We start from the raw sequence: 19,403 nt of genomic DNA, 5'->3' as shown, positions 1-19,403 counted from the left end.
GTTATATGATAAAACCATGTTCAAACTCTGAAAATCTAGTGAGCACTTCTCTTATCATACTGTAATTTGGATGAGGGGAAAAACAAAAAGGAAGTTCTTTTATTTATTGTAAATGCAAGAAGCTTAGTTTCAATTACAATTTCGAGATCAGTCTCATATTGCATGAAGATATTGCATGTCTGTCTCTTTACGTAAAAAAAAGTGCAGCTCTCCTATGATATAGTAACTCAGCATTGTCAGCCACATGTCTTTCTTTTCGTTGCTGAAATGCATTGCACATATCTTTGCACTTTTCAGATGTAAGCCCAATAGGCCTCATGTCTGACATCACAATTTCTGTGGTGGCCTTATACTTCAATGAGATTTCACAAATCACTCTGGCCTCTTTATTTCTGGCATTCAGGGGCTATATTTCACCCCACAAGTGTTCAATCCAGGCTGTTGTAACAAGTGTCTTTTGCCTTCTGACAAGACACAAAGAGTGCATTGCCTGCTAGAAATGGAGGGGGACAGGAAGAGCCCTAACATAAATCAAGATGGGTGAACCCTTCGCTCAGCCCCTTTGCCCTCCTGGCTACTCTAACTCCACCCTTTCCCAAGGCCTGCTGATTGTAAGGGGACTCTAGTGGTGTGCACCCCGGTGTGAGAGTGTTTTTCCTTATGTCATTGCTGTCTTTGAAGCACTGATTCCCAGGGGCTCTCCTGTCAGATGTCCCTGTGCCCTGGGAGGAAGGTGTTGGCTTTCCTCTGGGAAATCAAAGTGGCAGCATCCTGGCTATTGATTAACATGCAGATGTGGAGATAGTCGGCCGAGACACCAATACACATCAGTCCTGTCGTGGCTCACCCTGCTCACAATGCTGACGCTAGTGTGATATCAAATTGATGTGGCTGTATGATTGTGTGTGCTCAGCAGTCACCATGCCACGACTAAGCATGGCTTGTATTTAGAGCCACCAAACTGAGTTAGGTGCATACAATGGAATCAGTCAAAAAGACAGAGTTCAAAGGTTCGAAAATACTGAACGACCGAAAAGTTCGACCAAATCCCCCATTCGGTGGCAGGGGATGCGGGGGGTTTCCCCCACACCCTTGCCCATTATATTGTGAGTGTGGGCTGTGGGGGTGTCCCCAGCAACCGGTACCGCAAAAAAAGAAGAGAAAAGAAACAAATAAGGGAAAGCACCCTTCAGTGTTGTTTCCCCTTCACGGATGTGAAAGGGAACAGGCATTGCAGGGGCACAGCGAGTTGGCAGCAAGGTAAGTAGAGGTGTGGGGGCATGGTGGGGGTGGGGGCCAAGTCAGAAATATTCGGGGGAGGAAAGACCGAACGTTATTTCAGAAAAATAATCTTCAGTCTTTTGAACATTTCTATCTCAGTCTTTCAACCCCAATCCCCTTACAATTATTATAATTTAGATCAAATGTGCAGAAAATTAGAAAACAACCTCAGCCTGCAGAAACGTTGTGTTCCAGCAACAGTCAGGAATGCATATGGGCTTTGAACCGGCCCTGTGCCACTGCATAGCTGAACCTGAGTGTACCTGTGGCTATCACAGCAAAGGTTTGAGCTATAATATTGGCATGGGACATTTATGAAAGAGAGTGTCTAATTAGCAAAACTTCCTTTCAGGAACAGAATAACCCACATTATTTTATGTTAATAAAAATCAGAAAAGCGCAGGCTAGTCCATTGTGACCAGATTGCATTCTGTCACAACTAAAGATACACTAGAGAACAGACAAACAGATTTTATTTGCGAAATTGAATGATTTTTAAATATAACAAAGTACAGAATCAATAATATTAGACAATACAAAAACTCAACACAAATTGGCATGGGCGTAGGACATGGTCGGGGTGGGAGGGACAAATCCCCCCACAATTTTAAGTGGGGTGATATAATAGCTTTTATCCCCCCAGATTATGCTGCTTGCAGCATGTTAAATACGACTGCAGCCTGCAATGCAGGCTGCAGTTGTCATGTAACTGTAAGCTTGCTTGCAAAAGTTAATGCTGCCCCCGCCACTGGAGTAACAGGGGCCCCAGCAGCCCCTGCTGTGCGGGGGGGCCCCAGCACATGTCCTGGGAGGGGGCCCCACTTGGAGGGGAAAAAAATGAAAAATATTCTTTTTCAAATATTGTTTTCTTCTTTTTGATTTCACTTTGCATTCATAAAGAAATGATTTCCTTAACAGAAATAATGTCTTTATGAAGGCTGAGTGATTACAAAAAGAAACTTTGTTTTTGAAAACCGAGGGAACCCCCACCTCATGCAATGGAAGACCCTAGGCTGGAGGGCTCCATGTCATAGGGTGGGGAAGACTTATGACTTCAAAAAGAAACAGTGGGCCTCATTAGGAGTTTGCCGGTCTGGAAACAACAGTACCAGTAAGCTTGCCGGTACTGTTGTTTCTGGACCGGCAAACTACGAGTTCTGCAAGCGGGTGCCTTTCAGCCCACCAGGTCTGACCTGGCGGGTGGAACAGCACCGGCATGCAGAACTCGACAGATGCAGCGGCACCATTCATGAATGGTGCCGGTGCATCCAGCCACCCCATTCCCATTGAGTCCAATGGGACTCAAATGGGAATGGGAAGTAATATTTTCCGGCGCCCGGGAATGGGCAATTACCGGGTCCGCCGGGGCTGTAATGCACCAGTAATTGCCCATTACTGGCACGGCTACCACCAGGGACATAATGATCCCCAGTATCTTTTTGAAGTCACTCTGTATTCATAAAGAAATGTTTTCTGTATGGATGGCTGGCTGTGAATGTGTGTATATGGTGAATGGTGTGTGTGCTTGTGTTCAGGGGTGCAACAAAACCTACATTTTTTTTCTAACATTTTTATAGCGCACAGACAGCCCAGGGGTATTGTGGTGCTGTTACTTGCAGTAGACTTAGTTACAGTAAGCATACGTTGGTGCATTGGAAAGCAGAGATGGTATACATGTTATGCATAAAAACGCACACAATTCGTAGTATCTCGGGGAAGGGATGGACGTCATATCAGAAGGTGGAGTTGTCAGGTGAATAGGGTGGTTTTCATGGTCTTACGGAAGGCAGTGAGTGATGGTTCGGGGGCTAACCTGCATAGGAGAGGGATATATCCCCCCCACTCTCTGCCTGGGGAAGTGTGTAACCCTTAGAGAGTTGGAGGTAGCTGAGTGAAGGGCTTGAGAAGGAAGGTATTTTGGAAGAGGGTGATAGATGTAGTTTGGCCCCGGGCCCAGAAAGCTTTGTGGACAATGCAAAGGGTCTTGAACTTGATCCTTGTAGCAACCGGGAGCCAGTGGAGAGATTTCAGGGCCACTATCTGCGAGCTCATACAAAAGCCTGCGTGCAAGATCTCCATCCTCCTCCACGCATGACGTGGCCTCATATCACGCCAAACAGGCCAGTATTTTTAAATAGCTCTGCCCTTTACAAGATGATGCCATCCCTGTCCCTACTTTGTGCTACCACCATCCAAACGGCCTCACCGCACAACACGGGCATTTGAAGCAATCTTCCCGCCCACAAGGGCTGGATCTACCCCAACCTGCTGAATGTCCCTGTGGTTAACACTACCACTGAGCTCCCCATGTCACCTTGTGGTTGGGACAAAGCAGATTCCGCTCTCACAGGTCAAAATATGACACAGACCATCTCAGAGGATCCTTGCAAGCAAATAACTGTTCTAACAACCCCTGGTCGAGACTCCCCTAATCATGAATCTTTAAGGATGTAATTTTTCATACTGGTACTCATGAGGCTTGCCCAAATATCCTGTACACAAAGCTCAATTCTTGCCAACCTCGTCTGCTTCGGAGTCTAAGTCTCTAAAGGGCTTTCTCCCCCTTGGCAAAACTCACGTTTTAAACACTAGGATACCACTCCTGAATACATGCTCCATTCTAAAACATGGAGTGGAGATTGCCGACCATTTAGCCGAATTCGCCCCTGATGTGATGACACTCACGGATACGTCGCTGAATTTCGCCATACCCATTGATACTACTTTAGCACTTCCGGCTGATTACTTGCTCTTGCAGACTGATCGTGCTACCCAAAAGGGTGGAGGCATGGCCCTCATGTTCAAAAACATCTTGACTGCCACGTTGTTACTCACTATGACTGTGAAACTCTTCTTGTGAAGATTAAAATTAATGCAAACGTTTCCTTGAGCGTCCTGGTTATATTCAGACCTCCCCCCAGTTTGAAAAACAATTACTCAACCTTCTTAATCTCATTACCAAAGCCAAGCCTCCAGTAATCATTCTCAGAGACTTGAACCTTTGGGCCAAAGATCCATCTGACAAACATGCCGTCTCTCTTCTTAAGGCCCTTGATAACAGTGGCTTCTCTCAATGGGTCAATATTACCACAGATAGGGGGGACACACACTGAACTAGGCTACTGCACACCTTTTGCCCCTTTCGTATGTCAGGGTCTCCCCTTGTGTCTGGTCTGACTATCACTTAGTTAATGTTCATGAGCAATTACCAGCGCCATAATTTCAAATATGTTACACCTGCCAAATATTCTGCAATGGTGTCGTCCATAACTTTATCGACTCTTCCAACCTGGTGACACATCTTCTTGACTCCATTACCTCCACCATCAAATCATTAACCACTTTGAAAACTAAAAAGATTAAATCTGAGGCCCACAATAATATGTGGTATTATGATGGTATCATCTCACTCAGACAGAAAAAAAGGTCTCTTGAAAGAGAGTGGTGGAAAAATCCCAGCTCACATATTATTTCTCAGTAGAAACAGGCAGTGAAAGAATTTAAAATCGCCATCACTAAAGCCAAGTCCACCCACCTTAGTTCCAGAATCTCGAATGCTCGGTCAAGTTCAAGCAAACTATTTAAAATTCTGTCTGAATTTAAGGATCTACCAACCTCGAAACAGGTTCTTTCCAAAGTCTCAACTTGGTGTCAGACCATTCACAATGCATTTTCCTCCAAAAGTCTTGGCCACAGGCAGACCATGAGTGACCTGCAAGAGCGTTCTGCTGGGCATAGAGTGCCTTCCTCCCTAGGCCAGGATAACCTCCGCTTCCAGACCAATGACATTTGTTTTAACTTTACCCACTGCCCAGAGTCAGAAATCTGCAATATCATCCTTGGTATGAAACCCACATTGTGTCTGGGAGATAGCTGCCCGCTGATATCTTTAAAGGCTCCCTCAAGCTGCTTATACCATGGCTAGCCAAACTGATCAATCTATCCTTCAGTGAGGGCATGGTTCCATCTTCTCTCAAGCAGGCTTTGAATTACGCCACTGCTTAAGAAAAGCATCTTAGATCCAGCTTTGGTCAATAAGTACCGCCCCATTATAAACAAAGTGCTGTTCTTTCTTAGAATCATGGACAAGGTAGCCTATCTGCAGCTGCAGAGTCACCTCAAAGAACAGGGTATCCTGGGGGCTCGCCAATCGGGCTTTTGAGCTCTGAACAGGACAGAAACCGCCATGTTGGATCTGAAAGCCACATAGGCCAGAATAGTGGATCACAGACACCCAGCCCTACCGATGTTATTAGATCTCTCTGCAGCCTTTCATCTGGTCAATCACTCCTTGTTGGTCAACAGATTAAAGGACCAGTCATTTTGTTCAGAGCTGACCTCTCAATGGATCGCTTCTTTTCTTGGGCCACATACCATCAGAGTGGCAGTGGCTGAGGCCAGCTCATTAGACATCTTTCACAGGGTTCTTGCATTGCCCCTACACTCTTCAATATCTACATCAGGCCTCTGCTTCGTCTCCTGGACCTCCTGGGTGTGCAGTATACCAACTATGCAGACGACACCCAGGTTGTCCCTGTACTTAACGGAAACAACACTCAGAACACTGATGTTATTAATATGGTCTACGATGCTCTACACACCTGGATGGCTGATAACTCCTTAGCCCTAAATAGAGACAAGAGAGAGCTTCTAATTGTAGCCTCAGGCCAGTGTCTGAAGAAACTCGGTCCAGCCTACAGTAGCTTCAGTATCACTGGCAATTTCATTACTGTCTCCAAGAGTGTGAAGACACTCACCATCTGACTAGAAGCCGAACTTGCTATGAAACATCATGTCTCACTTATTCACTCCTTGTGCAGCCTCAGTACAAAGCTGATGAGTCATATTCACCCTTTTATCGCAACCATCAACTGCTCATTGCTAGCCACTGCATTAGTGAACTCAAGGCTGGATTATTGCAACAGCTTGCTGGCTGGTACTCGCAAGCAAATTTACACACACTGCAGGTCTTGCAAAACGGTGTGGTTTGTGCCATTTTTGCTCTGTCAAGGCAGAATCACGTCTCCAATGCCGAAGGGAACTTCATTGGCTTCCTGTAGGGCATTGCATCACTCATAAATACTGACTTTGTCCTACAAATGATGGAATAGCGCAAGTCCGAAATACCCCAAGGAGTGGATTAAGGTAAACAAACCAAGACGCCAAATGCGCTCCCACGATGCCCTTAAATTGTTTCAACCAAGATACAAGCTTGTCAGGTTTGGTAGCACAACCTTTGATGTTCAAGCCCCCTGGCTTGTAATGCTCTTCCAGGAACAGCAGACACAATTGCTGTCTTTAAAAATGGATTAACGATCCCCTCTTCAATCTTAAACGCAATTGAACAGTCAGCTCTTGGTCTGCTCCTACCCCTGTTTCTGACCATGTTATGTTGTGTCTCGGTTTCCTCGTTTTCTGTGTTTTGTGTGTGCTCCGAGGTCCATGGGCATGTAGTGTTTAATAATAATTATTATATTTTACAAAGCTGAGGTAGTACCTACATTGATATTTGGAGCAGAGACCTTGGGCATGCAGCATCATAACTTGTGATTAAAGATGGAGGGTACCTTCTGGGGATATATACTCATCCTGCCCAGAAGGGTGCCAGCATAAATCCTCCGCTTCAAATGCAGCCTTTTGCCCTGACAGCAATGGTAACATGGAAAATAATTCCCTTGTATAGAAAAATTCTGGATTCTCCACATGATTCACTGTTCAGCAAATTACACCAGGATAGCTCAAACCAGAGCCTCACGAATTGTAAACAATTCGGTCAGGTCCAGTTGAGTCTATTAAATGCAACAGACCAGAGTTTAATTACTCGTCTTAATAAACACATTTCATGCATGGAGCTGGGCCTAGGGGTGCTTCAGAAGTACCTGATACAATTCCTGTGTCCAAAAAGGTGTCAGATATTTCTGAGGTTTAGATTAAACATTCTCTCTACAAACGTAATTCTGGGAATCAGGGCAAAACTACTGATATCAGAGAGGAATTGTAGATTTTGTAAAAGTAAGACCGAGATTGAAACATTAGGACATCTCCTGATAGTGTGTTGCACTTGCATCATTACGAGAGATATGTTCTTTATGCTTTACAAATGGTTTTTACTGCTTGCCAACAAATGGATTTTCGATCAGGATTTTAGAAGGGAATAACACTTTCCTAATGTTAGCTGTATCACGATTCTTGTTAGCGTTATTCCCAATTTAATTTGAATCGTTTTTTGTTTTTTTAACATATGAAAATGTATGAATTAATGTAAGGAATGTTCTCCTAGTATTGCAAGATGTGCACAATGTTGCAGTTTGCAGAAGCATTTGTATTTGCACTAGTCGATTTTGCATTACATTGTGCAGTTACATTTTCTAATTGTAAAAGGTTTGTTTTCAAGCCATAACACAGTAATAATTCCAAAGAAATAGGTGTTGCGTGGTCTGGTAACTTGCTGAACTTACTTAACATTGTCAGACTTTTCGATCCATAATGCTGAGATTTTGGAATAAAATGTTCCTTCAGATGGCTATGAGAGAAAGTGGTCAAGATAACAGCAGTGACAGAGAGGGTTGGCAAGGAACCAATCTAGAGAAGGGAGATGGCGGCCTACTAGCCCGAACAAATGGAACATGTTTGACACCAATAAGCTCACCCCATTTCCAAATGCAGCCATTTAAACTGAGTGGAATATTTCTGTTGGTAAGCCGACCTGTATAAGCTCTGTTTTCCCCACTTTCTCCTTCAGTTTTACCCACGGAGGCTGCATTGCAACAATTTTAGATGCTGTGTCGGGCATGTCTGCCATCTACACTGCTGGCAAGGTGATGACAGCTAACCTCAACATTAATTACAGAAAGTAAGTGAAATGTTTAATCACTATGAATTGAGATAGAACAGATTTATAGATTCGTATTTTCAAAAGTTAACACTGTAATGTTGTGGTTGACCCTAATCAAGTATATGCTCCTTTTCCTAGTATTGTTGATCACTTGAAAGTCTAGCATATCTTTGAGGTGGTTTTTTAAGAATGCAAAGCAGATGGGGATTTCTTAATAGAAAGCTACAGAAAAATTTGAATTATGTTGGCTCGATTAAATGATAATAGGTGAAAATGCTGGATGAAAAAGATAGAAGGTACATAATGTCAAAAAACGAGTATAGAAAGTGGAAAAATAGAATAGAAAAATGTGGTTTCAATTGTACGTATTGCAGTATTATTGAAATTCAAAATGTTACAGCATTTTATTGTAGCAGGGCAGGGTACTGGTTGCAAGTTTTTGAAACATAGTTTTGTGTTTTTAAAAGTGAATTGTGTTCGGATTTTGGGGAGTGTGCTGATATGTAAATGAATGCACGATGATGTGTCTTTGTGTGTACAAGTAGCAATGAGGCTGTGTTTGGCGACTCATCCAGCAAAATGAACATCCCTCGGCATCATAAGGAATTGTCAGGTCAGTGGCAGCGTTCGATGAGATTAGGTGCAGCGATGAACAAAATCAAGGCATTGAATCGGCTTCTTGTAATCAAGGGGAGGCTGCTTGGAGCGATCTGCGGGGTTCGAAATTGAGGGAAGCTGAGAGCTATTTAGCTCCTGCTTGTAGATTAGAAGAGCCTGGTTAGCTTCACATCAACAGCTACCAGGAGTTACATTTGACTCCCCAGGCCAACCGATGTTGAACAAGCACCTATGTGAATTTAATTATGTGTGTTTGGAACAATCTACAAATAAACATTGTGGTACAACTCACTGTACGGCATTTAAAACAGAAGGGGTCATAAATAATGAAGAAATTAAAATGTGTGCATCTTATGTGGAAGGTCGATTTGTGGAACGGTATTTACTAGCCCCTCGATCCCCAGTGGTAGCACCTGGCCACTGGTTAATGCTTGATACCCAGGAGCTGCTTTTAGCTTCTGCTTATCCAATCCTAATTTCGCACCCCGGATCTGGGCATTGCAGCCACGTATAATGGCCGTATGAGAGACTAAGAATGTCAGATCTCTAGCAATCACTGAAACTGCTTCATGAACTGACATTGCAGTGCTATATCATCCACCCACTCCCAGCCCACCCCCAGGAAGTTAAAGGCTCACTTGAAAGTCCATTGTGATATCACAAAGCAATTAAGGAAAAGGGACTGCTGTATAGTCTGAGAAGCAAGCCTATACAGCAGTGTTGGCTCTACATTACTTGCATGATCGAAGGACACGTCTGTGAACGTGTAAGCACACAAGAATATTTCTATAAAGTAGACATAAATAAGCACAGAAAAAAAGAGTACAGTTTCAGAAATAGACCAATGGCATTTGTACTTCTCTCAGCCCCTCCTTGTAAAAACAATGCAAAGTACGCATTCTCCCCCACAATTCTTGCAGACTCCTGGAACACTTAACTTAAAATGGTACTAATTTATAGCACTGTTCAAAGCCTACATAGAAGATATGGTTGGAGAAAAGTTTAAACCACTAAAGAAATGTGCTGTTTACATTGGGCGAGTGGGCGGTGGGCATCATGAAGCATCTATCGAGCATGGAAGGCTATGAAGGGAGGAATGCCTTCAAGAGAACCATGAGACCTCTTGAAACCCCACATAAAGACAAAAAAATAAGTTCTAGTTAAGGAAACAAGGTCCCAGTAAACCCATTGATGTGCGATTGACGACACTGAGAACGTTGGCAACCACGTGTGAGTTTCAGGCAGATCAGGGTCAACATCTTAGAGATCAAATTCTTTTGTAGAGCAATGACAGTAAAGTACTAGAGCAACGTTATACTGAGATAAGTCCATCATTACAGACCATGACTGAAATTTCAAAGAGCAGTGAGATTCCACAACAGAATTTAAAGACACTACACTCACATATCCCAGATGATGTATATCAAGAAGAGGCACAGAAAGAGCAGCCATTTAAAAACAGTTTAACTGAACACATATTAATTTCTTACAAATTCAAAGTTCATGTTATAGATGAGGAAGCAGAAATCATGTATCGTCCTCAAGGATGTGTCCAATTTACAACAAATTGTGTAGTAGCAAAGAACACTTTTCGAAGTGTAATGAGACACAGTGGGTAGATTTTCGATCAGAAGAGGACATTGCACTTAATAAAGCAAACATTTCATTTGGATAGTTCAAGCCAAAGTGAATGCTATTGAAGATTGTAGACAAACATGATCTGAAGCCAAGAGCAAGAAGAAATGGATCCCCATTCTTCTGTTCATGTTCTTCCATGTCTGGGCTGTGGGACATGCATTGAGCCATCAGCATGGTGCCTTCCCCTTGTTTGCTTCGCTCTCCCTTGTAGATGCCAATGCAGACGCATGGGCTGGAGGGGCCCATTGAAGATACCACCCAAAGGCAGACAGAAGTGGAAGCGATATCCCCCCACCCCCATCTATGGGGTCCTTGGAGAACCGAGTATAGGAGAGATATCCCAAAGGGCAGAGCCAGAAAGATGTATCAAAGAAGTGACTGTCTGTCATGGGTATCAGACAGGTAGTTGTGGCAAGCTGGGTGGAGGCTTGGCAGGCCTGGCATTGGCACACAAAGAACCCATAACAAATCCTTCCTTTCATTCCTTCCTAGTGTTCGTAGTAACTTCCGGGTTACCACTTCCTGTTGCCAAACAGGAAGTGCATGATAACTTATGAGCTCTCTAGTGTTTGGGTGTGGCTGGCTATATAAGCCACATCCAAGATTCTTCCAGTGCTTCGTGTTGCTTACTGTGAGCTGTATCAGCAACACACTTGCCTTGCTCTGGATCAGCCAGCATCTGCTTACCTGCTGCAGATCATCCTGCTTCTGCTTAACTGCTACGGATCATCCTACTTCTGCTTACCCACTCTGGATCATTCAGCTTACCTGGTTCTTACTCCACGCCGCAGCTATCTCCAGTCAAGAGGGGACTTCAACACCGGCACCTATAAGAAGAAAGAAGAACAGCGTTAACACACGCACATCAGTAACGCTGCACATACTCGCCGAATCTTCCCGCGACGCTGGAATCCAGGTTAGTTGCACAAGCGCACAAACTCCTGTAAGAAAGAAGAGACATTATTCATTGTGCTCGCTCCAATAACACAGACACTTATTTCACTGCGTTCTCTCTCTCTCTACGCGGTGCATACTTACCAAAAGCCTCTGTGCAAACTTACCTAAGCACCAAGTCTCCAGTAGCGCTGAACCCGGACTCAAGGCGCTAATACCACATAATTTCTCCTGCAAGGGAAAGGGAGAGACATTACCAGGCGTGCTCGAATTGAAGGCGCTGCGCAAACCTACCAGCAGCTAGCTTCTACACGCAGTGCTACTCACCCACAAAAATACCGGCAAACAAAGACAATACGGACAATTTTGTACACTCAACATTCTCTGCGCAATGTTCACTTGTGGGAAGGACTTTCTAGCCAGTGAAGAAACTGGTGCCTTGAGCTCTCGGCCTCTCTGTGAAGGCATAAAACAGCGTTTGGCATCTGAACTCAGCCTTCAGACATTGGCACCAATCACATGAGTGAATCGCGCCCCTGCAAATGCAGGATGGAGTGCACACCCTCAATCAAGGTATTCTGCCGGGTGAAACAGGAAGTGAAGACTTGGGGTCAAGGGAGGCTCGTCCTTCGCTCCTTTTGAGACACAGGTGAGTGTGACACTGTCAGTGCCCTGAGCTGGCTCGAAGAATGACCCAGATCCCCTATTTCTTTTTTTCCCCCTTTTTTTAAAAATTCAAAGTGTATTACAGTTTACAAGAAACGTTTACACCACTACTACATAAAATTAAAGATAAGCAAATTGTGCCATAATAGATCATCTTTTTAGTTCTTGACAGATGTGAATCGTCAATCACAGTAACACTATGGGCCTGATTCACAGAAGTGTTTTATAATGGCGCAATCCGATTGGAAAGCGCTCTGTGAATCAGGCCCTATGTGTTCGTACAAGCAATTCAGATTTGTGATCACACATTCCCCCCATAACTAAACACCTTCATTAATCCCAAATCTCGGTCCATGTTGCCTCCCCCTCTAATATTCTACTTTTCAATTCCCCCAAAAAATATTTCTAACAGTTTCTTAAATGCAATTGTTAGTGCCTGATTAGAGGTAGTCATCAGCCTTACCCATAAATCCTGAGTCTGTACCGTTGCTGTTGAGAGCAAAACGCCACCCAAAAGGCGAATTCTAAGGTCCTGAAAGGAGTGACATTCTAGTACCTGGTGGGCCAAGGATTCTAGTGGAGCCATTCCACACACACAACAACTGCGCAGTTCAAGCAGAAGGCCAATTTCTGGGCCAGTGGCTTCCAATGTGGGCAAAGCCTTTAAACAAAATGTAAGATATAAATCCCTGTATTTATTTGATGGAAATGTTTGTATGGAAAATCTCAACTTTCCTGATGGTAGAAATATATGATAGTTATCTCTAAACAGTACTAGTCTATTTAGATCTTCGTGATCATTATTTCTGTCTCAACGTATTATTTTCTGTTTTTTCATATGTTCACTCGCAGAGATGTCTAACGATATCAGTGACAAGTACCCATCACACCTTTTACGAAATTGGACAGAAAGAAGGTTTGTGCTAGACTACCTTTTTGTAAGTCGTTCATGTAAGAGCACAAAGAATTGCTTTCGGCCTCCTTAATTTTGGTATACAATGATAAACTTCTTTTTATATATTGGGCCCACCAAGATGTGAGACCCATTTCTAATCAGATAGCACTGATAGGCGTGGACTTAGGGAGGCCCAACACTACCTTCCATATTTTACCTTCCAATCAGTCCAAAAATCTTCTATTCGAGAAAGGAATCAACTCATTGCCATATGTTTCCGTTCAATTAACAGCAACAGTGAGAAAGAGCAAAGCTTGTTTTATTTGCACCTTCATCAGAGTGATACCTGGGCTTGTTTTTGATTCCATTCTCTCTTTTCGTAACGGTAGTGCTTTTTTGTCACCATCAGAAAACCCAAGTAGGTTATTCTCGAAACTTGTTTGATTCTAACCCTATTTATCTTCCATGAATAAAACTTTAACTTTCGTTTGGTAGAATAAGCTAATACATATGATTTATGGGAGTTAATTTTCAGGTTATTTTTTCCTAAGAACTCTTGTACTCCATCCAAAAGCTTTTGAAGGACAGCTGGAGTATATTCCAATAGTAACAGGTCACCCGCTTAGGCAGTAACATTAATCCTAAAATCCCCCCCCCTCATCTTGGCGCATAGCCCTTCCACAATAAACACTCCTTCCACAAGTCCTCTAAGAAGAGATTAAAAAGAATGGAAGCGATTATGTATCCCTGACGAACTGCACGTGAGACAGGAATAGAATTAGACAGGTCCCCCTGAGTGTTCAATTTCACAATAATCAAGTTATTCCTATAGAGTAGCTGAATATTCTCAGTAGGCCCCAGACCGATTGATTTCCCACTTTTCCAGTTTTTCCCATAGGCAATGTTATAGAAGGCTGCTGTTAAATCCAAAACAGCCACATATAGAGATTTACCAAAGATCCCACCTATATCAGAGGTACTGGTGGATAAAGCCATTGCACTGACCAATGTGCCCACCCCCTTCCTAAAGCCTGTTTGCAGGGGGCTCAATATGTTCTTTCCCAGGTATTTTAAAATTATTTTTGCAGATATTTTTGCTGAGGAATCGATTAGGGCAATTAGACAATAATTGGCTGGATTTGTTCTGATCCCAGGTTTAAAAATTGATACATTAATTGCATTATTCCAAGAAGTAGAGCAGTCAGCGCCTGCCGTAATGTGGTAAAACAGTCTAAATCAGGGGCGTTGCTAGGTTTGTAAAAGATCCGGGGCTAGAGCCCATTGCAATTTTTGGGTTGGTTTGCAGCCTCCAGATTCTGGATAGCGTCACCCAAACCCACACACACTGTCCATGGTGGCCAACCAGAGCACGTGATGTATGCTGTTGCATATGTTTAGAACTGTGCATAGGCAGTCATTTTGGCCTCAATCAGTTTGGTGGTGAAGCCGTTCAGAAGCCAGAAGGCGAATGCTGGTAGCACATGATCTTACACAGGGGTGACCCTAGGCTAAAGTTTTGGAGGGTCGGGGGGCTAACACTTAAAATGTTGGGAGTGGCACTAACTTCAGAGACTGTGGGGGAGGGGCAAAGGTACTTGTTTGGACACATCTAACTTATTTACGCATTCTAATAAGACAGGTCTAGTGCAGCTCCAATGTTACAAGCAGTTAACTCTCCCCTTCCTGTTTGAAGCCACACACTGAAAGACTGCTGTGAGAATGAGCTGTCCCACCCACCCTTCCAATCACTCCCCTGGCACGCAAGTACTAACCCCACATCACAACTTCAGTTGCCTTAAAATGTATGCATATGAATGCAAGTGCTACAGTGACGTAGTAATTGCAGGGTTTTTTTTAACAGCGAAGCACGGGCACCGTTTAAACTCTGTCCTGTTCTGCCTGAGTCAACATAGCCCAACGGTGGAGGGGAGGAGGGGGCTTGAACCTGATCTGCCCAATGGTGTTGCGCCAATGTCCTCACATGTTAGCAGCCCCTTTCATGTATGCATGCCATGCGGTGTACATTAATTCACGAAACACTGATTTACCAATTACGAAGCACCAAGCACTACACTGTAAAGAAAAGGGCAGCCGATTAAACAACTAAAAGTCTCGAGACTGGGCAGAGACTGAGAGGCATGGAATGCTCCATTTCAGCCCCCGCACAGGTCCCCCAGTGAGTCACAGCAAGCAGCGTCCTACCTTGGCCACCTCTGGACAGGCGATCACAGGGTATTTAAGCTTTGCAGAGGTTGCACAACACTGGGTTACATAGGACACTGAGATCACGTCTGGGGTTTATATACCGGCATTGGCAACACGCAGTCTGAGAAAGTGTGAAGGGGAGGGGGGGCGGGAGAGGCGCAGCAGCCAAACCTAATCTGCCGTCTTCGTAATATCAGAGCCCAAGACCTTCTACATCAACTCTCTTGACTAGTATGCACCACAGATGACCCCTTTCGTCTCTTGGTAAAACACCAAAACGTGACACCCAACTGATTTATGGCATAATGCATATCCCCCACATATTCAGCCAACATTTCAGAAGATGGTTAAATGAGCATTTGTAAGCAGGGAATTAACCAGAGATTGGTCTAGAAGTGGCTACATTGTTGAAACTGGTGCCAGAAACGCTGTTAGGTTTCTAATAGCGGCACCCCACGCGTCTGGATCGTGTGATCGTGACCACATTCCTTCATTTTCTTGTACTTTCCCTTTAAATTATTGTGGCCCTAACTATTTTGCTTGAGAGCAGGATGCAAGTGTCCTCCATATGGCGCAGGGGCACACGGAACACGCCAAAACCCCAAAACAATGTGCATGCGTGTGTAACATTGAACGGCTGCTCCCCACCAGTTTATGGAATATAGGGCAAAGCTATGTACAAAAGAAAATGCTTTCACGACTTTTTACATAGTTCTAGCCATCATTCTGTCATGCACTGTGTTTCCTAAATGAAGCACTTTTCTTGGCAGCATGAGTGACGGCCATGGCATAAGGAAAGGGCCTGCACCCGCATGCACATTATGGATCGGCAGACACTGGCTTCACGTTCTTAAAGCTATTAAATTCATTAAGAATATATCTAACCTAATCAACACTTGCACACGTGAGGTTTCTAACCTTTTAGGACCTGTGCAGAAATGCCCTATTCCTCCCAAGAAAGCCCTTCTTGCTTAACCCCGACTTCCTCGACACACAATGGGAGTTCACTCGATCTCCAGTGTCGCCTCAGCAATGTGCACCTCACTTATTTCTGTGTTCATTGTTTTCACTCTGGGGGAAAATTTAGCACCTTGTCTTGTTCCCCCAAGCTTCTCACTGACATTGAACCCGGTGTTTGACTTTCCCTGGGCTCGTCTCTTATGAACTGTAGCCCAGACCTCTGTGAGTTCTGTTCAACATTAAGTCCTATCACCTTTTCCTGCATCAGGGAAAGAAATTTACCTTATATGAGAAAGGCTGACAGGAAGCATTATGAATTAAACACATGCCTGCAAGCATGTTTAATAAGAAATATTACATCTCAACATAAGGAAGATAAAAGGTGTCTGGGAAACAACAAGTACTCATAGTTGCACATTATCTGAGCACTAGTTCTGACTTCAGCTCGCAGTAAACTGCATTCCAGGGATGTGTTTTATAAAAACTTCTGTTAACGAAATAGAAATATAGCATTCGCAAGGAAGGGGGAGAGCCAGGATTTTAACTTAAATGTGTCCAAAGAGGCATCTTTAATCCCAAACTTTACATCTCATGAATGGTAAACAGTGCATTGCATCCCATAGCCAGGTCCGCACTCAATACATAGCCTAATATTAATAACCACAAATGAGGATGAAGGTGGCAAAACAACTGCCCTTACCAAAGGCTGGTACATGTTTTTGATTCACGCTTGACTTTATTTTAGATTTATGTTGAATTAACTAAATGTAGGAATTCTAGCTAGATACCTTTTTGGTTTCCCAGTCCTCGTCAACCTTTATTGTAGCATTGTTGTTTCGAGAAACCATCTGTGGTAACAGCTGGAGAAAATCACACTCAAACGGGGGTGCAGATGTCAAGCAGAACTTTCATACACTAAAATTGTGCTACCTTGTGAAAACTAGTGGGTCACAAGGGATGGGAATTTACCAGCTGGATGGCATAGAAGACCAATTGTTTACTCTAATGGCTGCTGATGCTTCCAAATGAGAATCGAACCCAAAAACAGTGTTGTGAAGCACAGATATCACTACCTTAACTCGAGTGGGGAGCTATTATTCCACATTTTGGTGGAATTCACTTTTTTACACTAATGCAAAAAAGTAATCACCAGGCAAAAATATGTGCTCAGGCTTCTGCAGATACAAGGTGGGGATTGCTACAAATTGATATGAACGTTTAGTTGAGGCGTTCACGTGCCCTCCCTTAGTTTAGTCTATGCAAGGATAATTCCCGATTGGTGCCTTTAACGTTTTGAGAGCAGAACTGAAGAGCAAATCGAACTCCATCTGAGAATGCCAGATGCAGAACGAAGACCTCTAATTCACTTTGGGTATATATTAAAAAATGTATTGATTATTGTTGATTTATAAGGCAATCACTGTAAAGACATGTTGTGGCGCCATTATTACAAGAGCTGAAAGGCCTGATTTACAGAGCGTTTTTCAATGGGAGTGCATCATTGTAAAATGCTTTTTTAAATCAGGCCCCAAGTGTCTTTCTGAAAGACTGTCAAGGTTTTCCCAACTAGGATGGAACTATTGCCTGCGCGTTTAGGAAAGATACTCGCACGGGTGCACTATTCTGTTAAAAACAAAAACATGATCAAGTAAAAGGAAGCATTGGTTGGTCAGAAACAGTTAAATGTCGGAAGTATGTAAAAAAAACTTGAATCTGTCCGGATTGCAGATTTATATTCAGACTGAAAGCAATCATTGCGAGTCATGTCGTAGGCCACGGGCCGCGGCTATTACCAATACCTACCTTAGCGCTTGGCGCCGGCATGGGGCTCGGAGTCAGCCGGTAGTGCACTGCAGCTTCACAGGGGTGGGGGGGGGCGGGTAGGTGACGTGGCTGCGGGGTCACACAGTAGATGGTGGCGACTGGCATCGTCAGACTCGTGGCAGCTTGCTTTCCTCACAGCAGGGACTGGAAGCATGCATCAGTGTCTGCAGGCATGGGGCTGGGCGTGACCTGCTACTGGCATGATCTGCGCAAGTGCGCATGCAGGGAAAGACCCAGGGCACGTGCGTTTGTGCCTGGGCGGTGGCTCGGCTCCCTGCTGCGCAAGCGCAGACTGTCATTAGGCAACAGCATGAGTAGCAGCCCAGGGCCAGGAGGCAGCTATGTTCGTGTCACTCACAATTTTTTATTCAAATCACGAACGTTGCTGCTTCCTGGCCTGCCTGCATGCTGCGTCTACCTGTGCCGCCCACCCGCCTTTCCAGCACTGCAGGCCAGGCTTCATAAAAAATAATGTTGGATGTTCGCCCCGGGGCTAGCCTTTGCTTGTAGCCCCGTGATTTTCATCCGGGGCTACAAGCAAAGGATCCAGGGCTATAGCCCCTCTAGCCCCCCCTAGTGACGCCCCTGGTCTAAATAGAATGTATGCCCACAACTAGGCGCTTTCTTTAAAGACTTGATTCGAGACCCCATTGGGTCTGCATGCTCTAGAGTTATTCAGTTTCTCAGTTACCTTAATATCAGTCCTATCAAAGTCAAATTCCCATATAGCAGACCCCGGTGCTCAGTCCAGACTCCCTCTAATACACAACATGACTGCAAATTTGATTGTTGATTTTCCATACAATTTAACATTCTCCACATCGAGCGAGTTTCTTTAACAACAAGTTTCTTGAAACATTTTAGATTTTCCCTAATATAGAGCTGGAGTCGATGTGATTTAAGCCATCTACTATATTATATATTTTTTTCCCCCTGTGCACAAAGTTATCCTTAATAGTTTTAATGCCCTCTTTTTTTCTTTTTCTTTTCATTAATAACATCATATAGTTTTATTTGGTTCGGGACAAAAGGGTTAATAGAGAGAGTATTAGCAGTGACGCCCAACGTACCTAGTCTACTATTTGCTTTGCTCACATTTCCTATTTTCTTGATCCTGTTGCTAGTTCTAGTTATGATCAGATTGGTGGGTCCACTCCTGTCCACTATTGGTGAGATTCCCACATTAAGGATTAACTGGAGCATTGAGTGGTCATTTCGGGAGGTCTCAATCTCAGGAGAGCATATATTGCTGCCATTCATATTAGAAATAAATACGTAATCAGTCGATTCAGCCCCAACATTATGCCAGGTAGATGTTTTTTGCCAATTTGCCATCAAATAATAAGTTGAATTGGACAAACCCCCGACTAGAAAGAAATGAGGACCGGCTTCTGCCATAAAATCCCCTTGTCCCCGGCCTCATGGGAGGAGGGACTGAGGTGGAGATTGTTTCCTCCTCAATATCTGCTTCCTCCTCATTCACCAAGCATTCACAGTTTAAGTCGCCCTCCACAACAGTTGGTGCTTTTAAGTGGACCCAATGCCACTTTATAAACACATTTTCTAGATCGTCCATCACTTCCTAAA

The 19,403-nt window shown here is 43.9% G+C and overlaps 1 protein-coding gene across 3 annotated transcripts in view; it reads left to right on the top strand.

The window, feature by feature from the left end:
- The window catches only part of THEM4 (thioesterase superfamily member 4), a 781,652-nt gene that overhangs the window by 607,915 nt on the left and 154,334 nt on the right, over positions 1-19,403 (top strand). For all 3 annotated transcript variants that reach the window (XM_069650901.1, XM_069650885.1, XM_069650891.1), the window contains one exon: positions 8,024-8,134. In XM_069650901.1, the coding sequence (XP_069507002.1) occupies positions 8,024-8,134 (111 nt within the window). The remainder of the gene's footprint in view (positions 1-8,023; positions 8,135-19,403) is intronic.

Source organism: Ambystoma mexicanum, chromosome 1p, assembly GCF_040938575.1.
Source record: "Ambystoma mexicanum isolate Mex_15411 chromosome 1p, UKY_AmexF1_1, whole genome shotgun sequence".
NCBI classification, from domain to species: domain Eukaryota; kingdom Metazoa; phylum Chordata; class Amphibia; order Caudata; family Ambystomatidae; genus Ambystoma; species Ambystoma mexicanum.
Note: the sequence above shows the minus strand (reverse complement) of the source record. Positions and strands in the feature narration are given on the sequence as shown.